This window comes from Phalangium opilio, unplaced genomic scaffold (assembly GCF_054372755.1).
Source record: "Phalangium opilio isolate 3A_F unplaced genomic scaffold, DU_Popi_V2 ptg000045l_1, whole genome shotgun sequence".
Lineage (NCBI taxonomy): Eukaryota > Metazoa > Arthropoda > Arachnida > Opiliones > Phalangiidae > Phalangium > Phalangium opilio.
In genome coordinates, this window is record NW_028324168.1 from 3,799,644 (window position 1) to 3,814,114 (window position 14,471).

Below are 14,471 nucleotides of genomic sequence, written 5' to 3' on the forward strand. Positions count from 1 at the left end.
AAACACTCTTAAAGTTATATTTTTAACTCCCATAAAACCATCAAACTATAATTCGGTTCTAAAATGACCACCCTCACTTTTTGGAACACCCTGTTTATCTTTCCGCCAAAATGGCGTAAATCCAGTATTTTTGGCAGGAAAAAACTGTTACAGAATGGACTTCAGACAAAATGTAACTCGATAAAAATCTCCCCAACTTCCTAGTATAATAAAATAATTCCTAATATAAGAACAAAATTAACATTCCAACGTGCTTTTCTAACTAATTAAAATAAAAACAACTTTTCCGTATGCAAAATACTTCGCCCCCGCTAAATAGAAAAATAATAACAGCTGATATGTCAAACTCGTTTACAAATGAAACCTAATATGGTTAGAAATAGAAAACATTAAAGGCCGACTTCCATCGAAAAGAGTTCTAGCGAACTGAAAACCGAGCATCGAGACTAACAATGGAGCGACCGTGCTGATTTTCGAATCCCCGCTGGGGTAAAAGATGGAAGGGTTCTAGCTAACTGAAAGCCGTGTAATGTGGTTCTAGCGAACTGAAGATACGCAATAGAGAATTTCCTTCAGGGGAAAGCAAAAATTCGAGAGCAAATAAATTTAAAAGGATTTCTATTGTTCATCTTCAGTTCGCTAGAACCACATTGCGCGGCTTTCAGTTAGCTGGAACCCTTCCAACTTTTAGCACAGCGGGGATTCGAAAATCGGCACGGCCGCTTCATTGTTAGTCTCGATGCTCGGTTTTCAGTTCGCTAGAATCCTTTTCGCTGGAAGTCGGCCTTTAAACAACATTTAGGCTCTTGGCAGACAGTGAAAAAGAAATGGACTTCAAACTGACTGACTCCGGAGACAGTTAGAGGAGATAGAATAAAATGACTTTTATAAATTTCTTTAATTGTTCAATTTACTCCCACACAGACGGACTAATGAACGCGCTCGTTATGGAGACCCTATAACGCGGAAGGGTTGCGTACTCAAATGGCAGAAACCCTCGCTTTTATTAACAAATCTTTATGGGGGATTTAACAAAGAGTGCTGATACCTTCTTTCTATGAACTCTTAGGGTAGAAATAAATTTATATTGTAAAAAGAAAGTGTTAATTTGCAGAAGTTAATTCTTTTTTATTATTACGGATATATTCATTATGTCAAAACATATATAGTTTCTTGCAGTGGTTATGAGTTAATTACGGAATGTCAAAAGCGTTAATTGTAATAAAACTGTTGTATTAAGGATTAAATTTGGGACTGGGGCTTACAGGGAGAAGGGTGAATTTTATGAATTTTAGTTATAATTTATGAAGGTTGCTAAATTTATTTATTTATATTGTGTGGGTAATACCACATTAGTTGAAATTAACAGTTGTTATGCAGCATTTTGTCATGGCCATATAGGTCTAGTTTTAATATTTCAAATTCGTTCTGTTAAAAAAAAACAAATTGGAATATAAATACCTATTTTCTCATTTGGAAATTTGGAAGGCAAGTACGTTTTAATCTATAGAAGACAAAACCCACAAAAAATTTGTCCCACGTGAATGCATATTTTGGAATAAATCAAGTATAGGCTAGAACTTAATTGTGGGATGCACCTAAAAAAAGCAAAGAAAAAAACTCGCTTCAGGCCAAGAAAAGCAATTACACGCATGCTTGAAAACCATTTAATTAAACCTTACCGAATTTTTAAATACCTAGGCCTTGGCATTCAAATTACAAAAAGCGGCGGTGTCGTCATGCACTTGGTAAATAAAAAGAAACGTTAAATTAGCAAATAAACCAAACCATTTGTTATAGAATAGACCATTTCAATAATTCCAGAAGAGAAGCAAACACCACCTTTTTGGATTATTTGGAATCGAAAATGTAACTTCTATCTGACATTTTGTTTGCCCTAAGGGACACTGTTTTCGAGTTATGATTTGTAAGAGTATTTTTCGGATGACCCCTTAAATTTAATTAATTAAGAAACTGATTTCAAGACAATGATTTATAATTTAATTAAGGGGTCATCCCTAAAACACTCCAATCAAATCATAACTCGAAAACAGTGTCCCTTAGGGCAATCAAAATGTCATAGATAGAAGTTACATTTTCGTCTCAAAATTTGATTTCACAAAGAACATCAATCTCTTAATTTATGAATGCAGACTTATATCAGAAACAAGTACAACCCTGCCCTTGGTTTAATGGTTTGCGGTTCAAATACTTGAAATTCGCCCACATATCGTTGGGAGTTACTTATATACAATGGATGTTCATACGTCCCGCTTAGCAACAGTTTCAAAGTTCCAACAAGTATTTAAAAACGAAACGAAAAAAGTAAAAAGGGGTTTGTACAATTATCAAAAACAGTATTTAGGGGATAGGACCACACAATATAGGGGTATTATACTATGTAGTCAAGGGTTAAACTTAGAAATTTCGTCAAAAAAAGGCGTGGGACTTCAAGATGGTTGTAGAATAAAAAATGTTTCAGTGGGACACAACTAACTCTCTTTCAAAACTATTCGTTCCATCGCCCACTGGATCAAGTTTAGTAGATAATATATTCACTTCAAAACGCAGAGCTGTAGCTAGAGAGAGAAAAAGCGTTTAAAAATAAAAAATACATCACTAGGGCCTAAATCATTAAAACTTTCTTGATTGCGAATAACGAAGGCATCACCCCGAAATTTTTACGAATTACGTCATATACCAGAAGGGGATAATATTTATATTCGAGAGAAGTATACCAGCACAAAGCAGGTGGGTAATTGTAACATTATTCTTTCCCCAACATCATTTTACATATGGAGCAAGGTTACTAAAATAGTTCCCTCATCATTACTCTATTAGCGCTGCTTAACTATTTGCCAAGGCGCATGCGCTTGTGTGTTTTTGTCCCACGTCAAGACAATCAAGGTTTGTGCCTGGTTGATTGCTGAGGATTTAGTTAGTACCAAACAGTTATAGAATTCATCCTAGCACGGTGTATGCGATAGCTACCCATCTGAAGTTTGATGAACAGGGGAGATCAAACAAGAAGGGCTCACTCGCCTGGGAAGAATCATGTTACATAACTAAAGTATTAAGAGGATACAGAGTGTCATCCTTCTTCTATTATCCCCTTCTGGTCATACCATACCTAGACTTGTAAATTAAAAATTCGTCTGTTACGAGCGCCTGTCTTTTATGGTAAAACTGTGTAGTGACTGTGGCCAGCTTGTTAATAAACTTAATAGAGGAGGCTTGTAGTAAAGAGAAATATATAGGGGTCGTACAATTTTAATCGCCTTTATGACAAGTAAATTGTCGGCACTCGCTGCTGGCTTCTTTCGGAAGAAGTTTAATTGAACGGCACACTTGGGTCCGCGACGGCAACGTCTTTGATGGCCTTTGTATTTCTCTTTTTCTCTCTCTTCAATAGAGAATCATACCCTCCAGCGAATAAAAGACATCTTCTCTAGCACTGAATAAAGAACTGTATAAGAAAATCTGTCAGTTAAAACTGAGTTCCTGTCAAAAGCGGCGGTCAAAAGACAAAATTCTTTATTTCTTTCTTTCTCTCTTTCTCTCTCGCTTTGGAGTCTCTCAGCTTCTTTCCAACAAAGAACAAAGATTTCAACAGATTGTCTAGAGTCTGGGGCCTTTTTCAAAATTCAAAAGGTTATATAGGTAATAAGTCTAAAATGTTCAAAGATACGTCTGCGTGAGATTTGTAAGGAAAACGTTGGTGTTCGTTCTGAATTTGAGGTGGATGTCACGTGGTGGGGGTGGGTTTGAGGAGGATTTCTCACGTGGTGGGGGTGGGTTTGAGGAGGATTTCTCACGTGGTGGGGGTGGGTTTGAGGAGGATTTCTCACGTGGTGGGGGTGGGTTTGAGGAGGATTTCTCACGTGGTGGGGGTGGGTTTGAGGAGGATTTCTCACGTGGTGGGGGTGGGTTTGAGGAGGATTTCTCACGTGGTGGGGGTGGGTTTGAGGAGGATTTCTCACGTGGTGGGGGTGGGTTTGAGGAGGATTTCTCACTTGAGGGGGTGGGTTTGAGAAGGATTTCTCAGGGGATATGAGGAGGATCTCACACACTTGGAATCAGTCCATTTTAAACACATTGATACCACCCTCGCCCTAGCACACATATGAATGATGCTGTGTAGGTCTATTTCAAAGGAAAAATTCCCGATTTTTTTTAAATCCTTTTTTTTTAAATCCCATATGAAAAGAGTTGACAGCGAGCAAATTTGTATAAAATCGGCCTCCGGTGAATTTACAGTAGATAATGCTAGAATTTTTTGAAAGGTGACGTTCTAGCCGCGACATTTAATTTCACACCGCGGTTTTTTAAAAAACTATTTTGACTCAAGATGGTAGGTATATTGGAGAAACGGGCAAAGATTGTAAAAATATTAATGAGAGTCGCAAAAATAAAAAAATAAAAAATATCTTGGCGAATGAACTTTAAGACTAGTTGGGGAAAATTATGCAAGCTCATTTAGAAAGCGCTTGACGTTTAAAGCGGTATTTTAAGAGAGGCTTCCATTACAGCTAGCAGCAAGCACTGTATAGCTATCAAAGTTAGGCAGGCCTAAGATAAATTTACATTTCTAATTAAGCGTATAACGTCGAGTTCAAAGAACCAAAGAAATAACAAATCCTTTTACGCTTCGTTATAAACTTAACTTATAAGTTCTTAAAACGACAGCTCCGCTATTTATTCATATTGACGTCGTGAACACCCGCCCGGGTGTCAGCACTTCCGCAGATCCAAATAAAAATCTGGGGCTCACTTTCACCGTTTTATTTCTATTTGTCTTTGATCATACTATAGAGTATTTTAGGGATGACCCCTTAATTAAATATCAGAAATCATTGTCTAAATCAGTTTCTTAATTAAATTTAATTTAAGGGGCCATCCCTAAAATACCCATCAAATCGTAACTCGAAAACAGTGTCCCTTGGGGCCAATCAAAACATTTTCGACTCAAAATTGATTTCCCAAAGAATTTATTGTAGGCTTATCAGAACGTATAAATTCTGTGCAACGTATATCGTAGGCCTAGTATAGTTTTAGTTAATTTATTATAGCTAGGCCTAATTCAGTTTTTGGCAGTTGGATATAAAAAAAAACAACCTATCATACTTCATACTATAAGCCCAGCTATGATTGGTTAGCTGACGTGCTTTTCTTAGGAAAAATGAAGTCCGGTAATTCTTTTCTATATATGTAAGAGTAATTGGTCTCGCGAGGGGAAACAATACTTCCAAAGTCAATATGAAACTGCAATTAATCATGAAAGAGAAGAAAGCTTTTTTCATACAATAAACTATTCCGTAAATTTTGGAAGAGAAGCAAACGCCACAGAGATGGGGGAGATCATCTTCTTGAGTTGTTTCCCTTGCTAGAGTCAACGGCACGCGAGTCGCCTAGCTTCACTGCGCGTGTAGTACTGAACTCGGGAACGGAAGTTTCTCCCTCTGGTGTTTTACTCTTGGATGGCGCGAGGGAATTAACATAAGAGCAAGAGGGCGGCCTCCTGCTCCTGTGTGTTGGTTTTTTTCTGCAAGTTATTATTGGAGGGGTCTATAGCGAACGAAAACTCCGCTGTGCGCCAAGGCCCGAAGGCTCTCTTATTCTTATACTTTTCATTTTCTTAGTCAAACAAGAGTAATTGGAACTAAAAAGAAAAATCCATTTCCTCGACTTCAATAACCAAAATTGTTATTTTAGTTCGATTTTCCCTAGACCTTATCTAATCAGAAATACGTAACTTAAAGTGATTCTCCATTTATTCACTCTTATTGTCTCTAAAACACAGATCTCTTTGACCTATTAATAGAGCGTTCACATAGGTCTGAGGGTAAAATAGAGTCTGGTGTGTTGACCACGTTGTTGTCTTAAGATGAGACATTGATTGGGTTTGTGGAAAAATTGTGTGTAAATTATAAGACATGGCTTCAAACAATACTGACCAAATTTGGTACAGCACTGGTAACTTTGAAGCCCTATCTAACGTCTTTGGATATATACATATACCGGAAGTTCAGTGTTAACCCTTGGCAATAAGCAGACGATACTACGGCCCCGCCCCCTTTTGAAAAGAGTCTCAAAAACATTGACTTTACTAACTTCGAATTATGAACTTTGACCCCTTCCATATAGCTTTCCCGCCAAACATAGATAGGCTCTACATAATAGTTGATTCACACCTTTTCCCGGAACTATATTTATCAAGTTAATCCGTTAGGCTTAGAGTGTCGCTAAGCCTTTGTTTCCCGAGAAAGTGTGGAAAAGGAAAAGCTAACCGGTGATTAACTTAAAGGAGGTAAAGAAAAAAAACCTCAGTCAGGCTCTGTTTATGTAATTCCTTTACTTCTATAACTCTGCTATCCAGATGGGACAGCATCATACACAGGGTGGGTTTATATTGAGGAAAGAAAAGCAATTTACTCCTATATTCCTATAAGGTCTCTCTCTCTCTCCCTTTATAACTAAGCCTAAATGCTAGGGCCTAATGCTTGCTGCTGCTGCACCGAAATCTCTGAGTGCAGTCAGTTATTTGAGAGGGGAACGATACTAAATTAATTTTTTTCATGTTTGAAATTGGAAGAAGTTTGCTTTCAAACGGAGGTAGCAGCTAAATAAAAATAGTCAATAAAAAGGTGGTAGAGGTGGTACAATGGGATGGTTCTATGGGGAAACCAGTTTTCAAGTCTAAAATGTAACTTCTGTGACATAAGGGACACCATACACAAATTACGATTAGAATGTTTTATAGATTAACCCTTGAATTAAATTTAAGGGGTCATCCGTAAAACACTCCAATCATATCTTGTTTTGGGTGTCCCTTGTGTTAAAATGTAATTGAAGTTTCATTTTCGACTCAAATTACCCATACCTAGCACCATTTATGGAACACCCTGTATTGTAAAGTAAATGATGTGAACTTTGAACTTGGGGTTATTTACCAACCGCCAAAGAGGTTAAACTTACGACACATGGAAGAAAAATACCTTTATTTTTTTGTTGGTGTTTGTCCCCTCGTTGATTGCAGTCTCGCGCGCGCGAAAATCCCTGCCTCCTTCCATCCCTCCCTGGAGCTCTTTTCCATTTCCATCTTGCTCTTGAGCTTCCTTTTTCTCCGTCATTCTTCCGGGTTATCGTTTTTCGGTTGACTATTTTTGGAAATGCGTTTCTTCCCGAGTTCTCTCCTCGCTTTTTCGCAATCTCTTTACATCTAGGCCCCCGCGCCACCCATTTTTACTTTACTTTAGCTTTAGCTTTATTTCATCAAATATCTCCCTGGTTTTTCTCACTCTTTATTAAATGAGTTTTTGATTTTCCCGTTTTGGTTTTGTTTTCCCCAGTATGAAATCCATACATAAAGTTTATCGGCGAGAAAATTTGTGTTTTTCAATATTATACGCTTATACTGGTGGGATTTTGGGAAAATGTTCAACGATTTTAGGAGATAAATTTAGTTCTTTTTCGTGGGGGTTTGGAAATGGTTATTGGAAATCGGTATTATATTTTTTTTTGGTAAATGGTTTTTGGGTGTTTAGATGGTTTTGCTGTAGGATAAACTAGAGGTTTTTTATTTATTTTCTTTTACAAAATCTGTTGCTAATATATCTCATATTTATTGATTTAGAGGTTCATAATTTGAAGTATTTTCCTAATTACAATTTTATATTAACCGTTGTTGTAACAGTTTTAAGGGTTTTTACTTCTACAACTGTATTCTTTCACAGGTGGTTTATTATTATTTCTGTAGCTTTTGCAAATGTGCTAAAATTAGGTGGTTTTTCTTTTTTTTTAAATGTTAGCGGAATTTCCCATCATCCCTTTCGTGTTTATTTTTGCTGCAATATGGTTCTGCACTGCGTTTCCTCAAAACCATTTAGGTCCTAAAACTAACAAACTAAACGTAGGAAACTGTTTCTGTAATGTCTAGTCTAGGCGAATCTTTCTAAAAAACCAAATTTTATTCTAGAAATAATAAATATACGCCATTTTTAACCACCACTGCGCTATAAAATTAAAAAAAAATAAAAGTTCAATTTCTGTAGCGATCGAGTTAAAACTAAACAAGTCGGGAAAACCAAAATATTACCTCTCCGTGTCGAGAAGATTATATAACCTTAAGTATCCAATGAAAACGTCGACCTTTTGCCCTCATCCTTTCCCGCGCTTTGCGCTTCCGCATTTCATCCTTACTCTCAACATTATCTTCCTCCATTTTACATATAAAAATCAAATACTCACAAAAAGAAGTGGCAAAAACCTGCTGGCTCTTTACAACCACTTAATTTGACTTAATATCCAATTTCCAACAACAATAATATACCGGTAGTTTAATTGACAACCTACTAGCATCGAAATTCTCATAAGGAATGGCTCCCGCGGATAAAAAACGGCAATTTTCAACTAGGTGGCCGTTATCTCATAAGATTTGAAAAATATCATTTGTCTTTTTTACCAATGCCTAACCGTTTGGATTTTTTAAAGCAGTCTTAGCACCAAAAAATATTTTTGAATGAGGATAAAAAAGGTCTGTCCTCTCGTAATTTTTTAAGCTTTTATCATGATTACTCTATACAACAGTAACAAGGAGTATAAACGCATTAGTGGAAGCAGTATTTTTTTCCCAAAACAATCTCGCTTATGTTTATGCAATGAATGAAATATATCACAATGCACGGGCCTTGATAGATATAGGAGGCAATGAAGGAAATATATCGCATGCACGGGCCTTGGTAGATATAGGAGGCAATGATAATCTCTCTCTTTGCACGAGAGGTTTATCTTTAATATTTAAATAAATATAATTATTTTTAATTATTTTAATCTTCAATAATTAACATTAATAATAGTTAAATCGTTTAAAATAAAGTTATACTTATTATCTTCTCAAACTTTGCTAATATTGACGTTTAAAGTGAAGGGTACCCCTCTTCCCGCTTTCTTCAAATTTTGGGGTATATATACGATTCGTTTCCATTATAATAGTAAGGAACAAGATGGCCCAAGGGCTGGGCCTTAATAGTAATTTTACACGGCTCACGTGACCCCCCGTATAGTTGACAACTAAAAACATTTCTGAAACACAATCGTGTATCCCTTTAATTTCTAATAACGTCACATTTCAAATAATATTAATGAAACTAAATTGTGCACCCCACTAAAGTATAATTTTTAAAAACCATACGAATCAAATAATGTATTTAAACAAAATCCTGGATCCCCTAAACCAGAAATCACTATGACCGTAAGGCGTCCCCTCTATTTTACGAAACCTAACCTAACCATCCAGCATAATCTCTGATGTATCACGCGCACAAAGTGCAGTAGTGCACGAAAATTATCATCTTGTTTCCCTTCACTCAAAAAAGCCCGCGAGATTTAAACTACCTTTCTTTCCTCTCTCTCCGAGCGGGATGCCCCCTCTCCCTCTTCCCCCTCTCACTAATACACGGCTCACGTGACCCCCCGTATAGTTGATTTCCAATAAATCGTACAACTAAAAACATTTCTGAAACACAATCGTGTATCCCTTTAATTTCTAATAACGTCACATTTCAAATAATATTAATGAAACTAAATTGTGCACCCCACTAAAGTATAATTTTTAAAAACCATACGAATCAAATAATGTATTTAAACAAAATCCTGCATCCCCTAAACCAGAAATCACTATGACCGTAAAGCGTCCCCTCTATTTTACGAAACCTAACCTAACCATCCAGCATAATCTCTGATGTATCACGCGCACAAAGTGCAGTAGTGCACGAAAATTATCATCTTGTTTCCCGCGAGATTTAAACTACCTTTCTTTCCTCTCTCTCCGAGCGGGATGCCCCCTCTCCCTCTTCCCCCTCTCACTAATATACCAGGCAGGCAGTTCTCTCTCTACGCGGAGCTTCGTATCGCCACCGCGTACGCTAGCGATCTCTCTCTCTCATCGTAAGCGTACGTTTCGCGGACGCGACCGGTTTCCCTCTCTCTCTCATCGTAAGCGTTCGTTTCGCGGACGCGTCCGGGACAGGGACAGGGACAGGGACAGGGACAGGGGTTTTGGTGCCGTTTCTTAAATTTTACCGTAATTAAAATTACGTGTAAAATTAAAAAACCGCAAATGCGAAAACCTTTGGTAGCGATCCTACCTTAGGGAGGCTAGACGTTTCTCGTAACCCTAGCTGATCGCCGCGTATATCCTAAAACCAAACGATGATAATGGAGTAGAAGCCAATGATACAGATTGGTGTCTATGTGGAATAGACGGAAGACCAGTGGATGGTGGTGTTAGAAGGCAGTGTAAGTGCAGACGGGTGTCAATGTGGGATTGACAAAGAACAGAAGATGGTGGTGATTAGAAGCCAGTATGTACAGACTGGTGTCCACGTGGAATGGACGAAGACCAGAAGATGGTGGTGATTAGCAGCCAGTAAGAACAGACTAGTGTCCGTGTGGTATGGACAAAGACCAGAAGATTGGTGGTGTGAGAACTCAAGTAGAGGAGCCATTTCCGTGACTGTGAAAGCAGTTCGGAAATGGCGAACACGTTTGCTCCGATACGCAAACTGCGAACGCGGTCACGTGGGTGTAACAACGGACAGACAGACACACACACAGACAGACAGACACACAGACACACAGACAGACACGGCCGTTACAGAACCTCTCCTGGACTACGTCACACGGAGAGGTAAAAAATCGATTTGTTAAATTATACCCTACCGAAAAGTCCAAAAATTCATTTTTAATTTTTTATTTTTGAACAAAATTCTAAATTAAATTAGTCATAAACTCATTAACCTCAATTTTAAACCTACGCTTATAACAACAACAACAAAACAATGACTAATAAAATTGTAGTAATTATATTAAATAATTAATTAATGTAAAACAACCAGGATATCATTAGCGAGATTGTATTTTAAAGTCCCACCATAGATTTTTACACAAAGCACGTGTTCTAATCGATTTCAAACACGCGCCAATTTTTTTCCCGCCATCTCATCGTTACAGAGATAATACCGCCACCTGTTGAATCAAATCACGCGCGTAAATTTAAAAGTTACTAAAGCGCGTGCGCCTCAAATGTCTGTTTGTAGCTTGTATAAAACCGTTTTAATTTAACTTAAATACCGTTTGAACTACGCCGACATTCATTAAATACTTTAGTTTTATTTATAATAATATAAGAAGCCGTAAAATTCCTTGGCAATTTCGTTTCGAGGTTCATTGCGGGAGTGTAGTTAGGCCTAATGTTTTTGATAATGATCTAGAATGGGTTTTAGTGTTTCCTCCCGGCTCTTCGACATATACCCCACATCTCAAGGATAAAAATTAGGGTCTTTTACATCTTGGTATGGTATCATTCGACAAAATCTGGACACCATCCCTCACACTACATACATCATCATCCCGCTAAGCCTAACGTATCAGCGTCACGCGGAAAAAAATGAAAGTTTTGTACTTTTAGCCTTGGCTGATTATTGATGCATGAACGAAGATAAACCAATTGCAGTTCCCGCTTTTGATTCGTATATTACAGTTTGTTTATCTTAACTCCTTGAGAATTTCTTTTTTAAACTTATTTAAGATATCTTTGAGAGTTAGGCTTAGATATCATTCCCCAACTGTGGGAGAATTCGTGGTTATAATTTTTTTAGGGTTAACGGTATTAAATTACTAGCTATCCTCTCTAGCTAACTGGGATTGTTAGTATTTACGCCTACACTTTGATTTAATTAGGTTATCGAATGCTTATTTAAATTATGTCGAATGATAGTGCTTGCGAAGTGTTTTCAATTTAGATTAGGTTAGGCTTAGAGTAAATGTAGGAAAAGAATCGTTAAGCTTACTTTCAACTTTTAACAAGAATTTAAGCCTAATTTGAACTTTTAACAAGAATTTAACCATACTTTGAACTTTTAACAAGAATTTAACCATACTTTGAACTTTTAACAAGAATTTAACCATACTTTGAACTTTTAACAAGAATTTAACCATACTTTGAACTTTTAACAAGTTTTTAAGCCAATCTTTAGGGTAACATTAAGTGTATTGATAAATAATCCAATTTCGTCTTGTTAAAAGACCTTTATACTCCTGTCTTTAAACTTATATACTTCTACGTCATGTCACGATTGGACGATTAATTGTGTATTTGCTCGCCGTTTGAATTCAACTTGAAGAAGCTTAATCTCATTAACCCCAAACGAAATTGGCTTATTAAAAAAAGACCGAGGTGGGCCCCTTCCTTGCCTTTTTTTGATCCATTTCTTTCGCGGAAAGAGGCCGTAACTTATAAGTTAATGATTCGGTTTAGTCTAAAAAGACGAGCCGCCTAGTTTACTAAAAAAAAGTAACCCCCAAAGCCGGGTGTATTATTTAACGCATTTTGGGGGCCTAGTTAGTTTTTTTTTTTATTTTATTTTTTTTCATTTTTTCCAAAACACACTTTTACTTATAAGTAATTTAGTTTCTGGGGTTGAATTAAACCACAGCGGAGCGAAAAAAGGGCAAGTGATGTCAAGAAGTTTAGGCCTAAATTTTGAGCATAACCACCTTTTATTATTATTAAACCATTTTTTACTGTATTCAAAATCAACTGGGAATTCTACTTTTTTCTCTCTCTCTAGAAAAAAGGGTACTTAAGCCTTTTAGTACTCAGTTTTATTGGATTTTGGGCTTAAATATGAGATATATGTATTCTGTGTCCATCGAAAATTCAATTATATTGTTTTAGGTATCTAGTTAAGCCTACTTTTTAAAAAAACCAAGGCTTAGGACTTGAATTGTTGACGGCGATATTTAAATGATGTACTATGTTAGTTTTATCGGATTTTGGGCTTAAATATGAGATTTTTATTCTGTACAAATCGACAATTCAATTATATTGTAATATGTATATAGTTAAGCCTATTTTTAAAAAAACCAAGGCTTAGTTCTTGAGTTATTGACGGGGATATTTAAATGATGGATCTTTTTAGACCCATTTTAGGGTTAGCAAACGACACACACACAAAAAAGGAATGAAAATTCTTTAACCCTCTCATTGAAAAATAACATTCCAGGCAGTAGGAAAAATGATACCATCAGAAAGAGCTTTTTTTTTCTTATTTCATATATCACCACCACCAACGCAAGCCGCCATGACCAATTTCTAAGATGTGAGAAAATTCTTATATCCAACTCGCTTCCTCATAGACTTATAAAACCCTTCAATTCAAGCCTTAGTACTTGTCGCCGAGAAATTCCTTCAGCCTTTAAAAAATATATATAGATATAAATTTATATATTATGATATGGTTAAATTGGCCTATAAATTTTGATATTATTTGACATTCAACGCTATTTGTCAAGTAGGATACTTTGATACGCGATTTATGTGATTTGCAACCTAATAAAATTTGAAACAATGTATTTTAAAATCTAACTCCCCTTTTAAGAAGTGGGCTTAAATAAAATAGACCTAATTCTGATAACTCAAGTGAAATAATAAATATTGTTTACTTTAGTGTTTAAATAAACATTAAGTCAGACGCCAATCACGTCGCCAGACTAAATTCTAATTACTAGAGAGTTTAAGTTGTATAAACGTTCTTTGTTGTTTGTGACGTCTTTATTACTGTCCCAGACGTCTGACGTGTTTTTTATTGCTTAACCTGCCTATCTAAATTTTGAGACTACCTCGAGCTCGAGAACCTTGCCGTGTAAAGAGTGTACTAATGAAGGAACTCATTTTTTATTCTTTTTCGTGTATGGCCTTTCTTCTAATCAACGATGACAGGCTTGCAAAGGATGTGTGACGCAAAACTGCGTCTGTCCAGGAGAAGCGGGTCCTCCAGTGAGTAATACCTCTTGAGGAACCTTATTTTTCTTTTAAGTGCTTTCCATAAATAAAGCACTAAAGTAAATATTAACTTCTTCGGCATAAGGCCACTCCTTGTATTTATAAATTTTTTACCCACTAGTCTCGCGGTGTAAGATTATTTTTCTTTTAAACAAAAAAATCTTTCAAGATCATTATACCAAATTCCTTTTTTGGTTTATGTCTACTGGGGCTTAATTAGTTTTTGCGGGGTTTAGGGATTTCCAGGTATCACGGGTTTACAAGGACCTCCTGGAATTCCGGGTGAAATTGGTCCCGAAGGTCCATCGGGACCTTATGGCGATAAAGGACAAATGGGAGATGATGGAGGACATGGTCCTAAGGGTATTCGCGTAAGTTTCCCTCGGGTTTAGGTTTTGTTTTAAGTATTTATTGAGTTTTGCGTGGCAGGGAGACAATGGTGTACCTGGTTTTACCGGAACTGCTGGAATTCCGGTATGTTATTACTGTCCTTAATTTTGGGAATAAATTAATTAAAAAAATAAATTAGGGCCTACCGGGAATGGAAGGTTTACCAGGAGACCCAGGCTACCCAGGATGTAATGGAACTGCCGTAAGTTTTAGATCAGTTAAGTCTTGGTGGATTTTG

At 36.7% G+C, this 14,471-nt stretch overlaps 1 protein-coding gene across 1 annotated transcript in view; it reads left to right on the forward strand.

Annotated features, from left to right (window-relative positions):
• The window catches only part of LOC149676802 (uncharacterized), a 47,702-nt gene that overhangs the window by 26,215 nt on the left and 7,016 nt on the right, over positions 1-14,471 (forward strand). The window contains exons 2-5 of the mRNA XM_089838296.1: positions 13,781-13,837; positions 14,080-14,214; positions 14,273-14,317; positions 14,373-14,435. Of these exons, the coding sequence (XP_089694422.1) occupies positions 13,781-13,837; positions 14,080-14,214; positions 14,273-14,317; positions 14,373-14,435 (300 nt within the window). The remainder of the gene's footprint in view (positions 1-13,780; positions 13,838-14,079; positions 14,215-14,272; positions 14,318-14,372; positions 14,436-14,471) is intronic.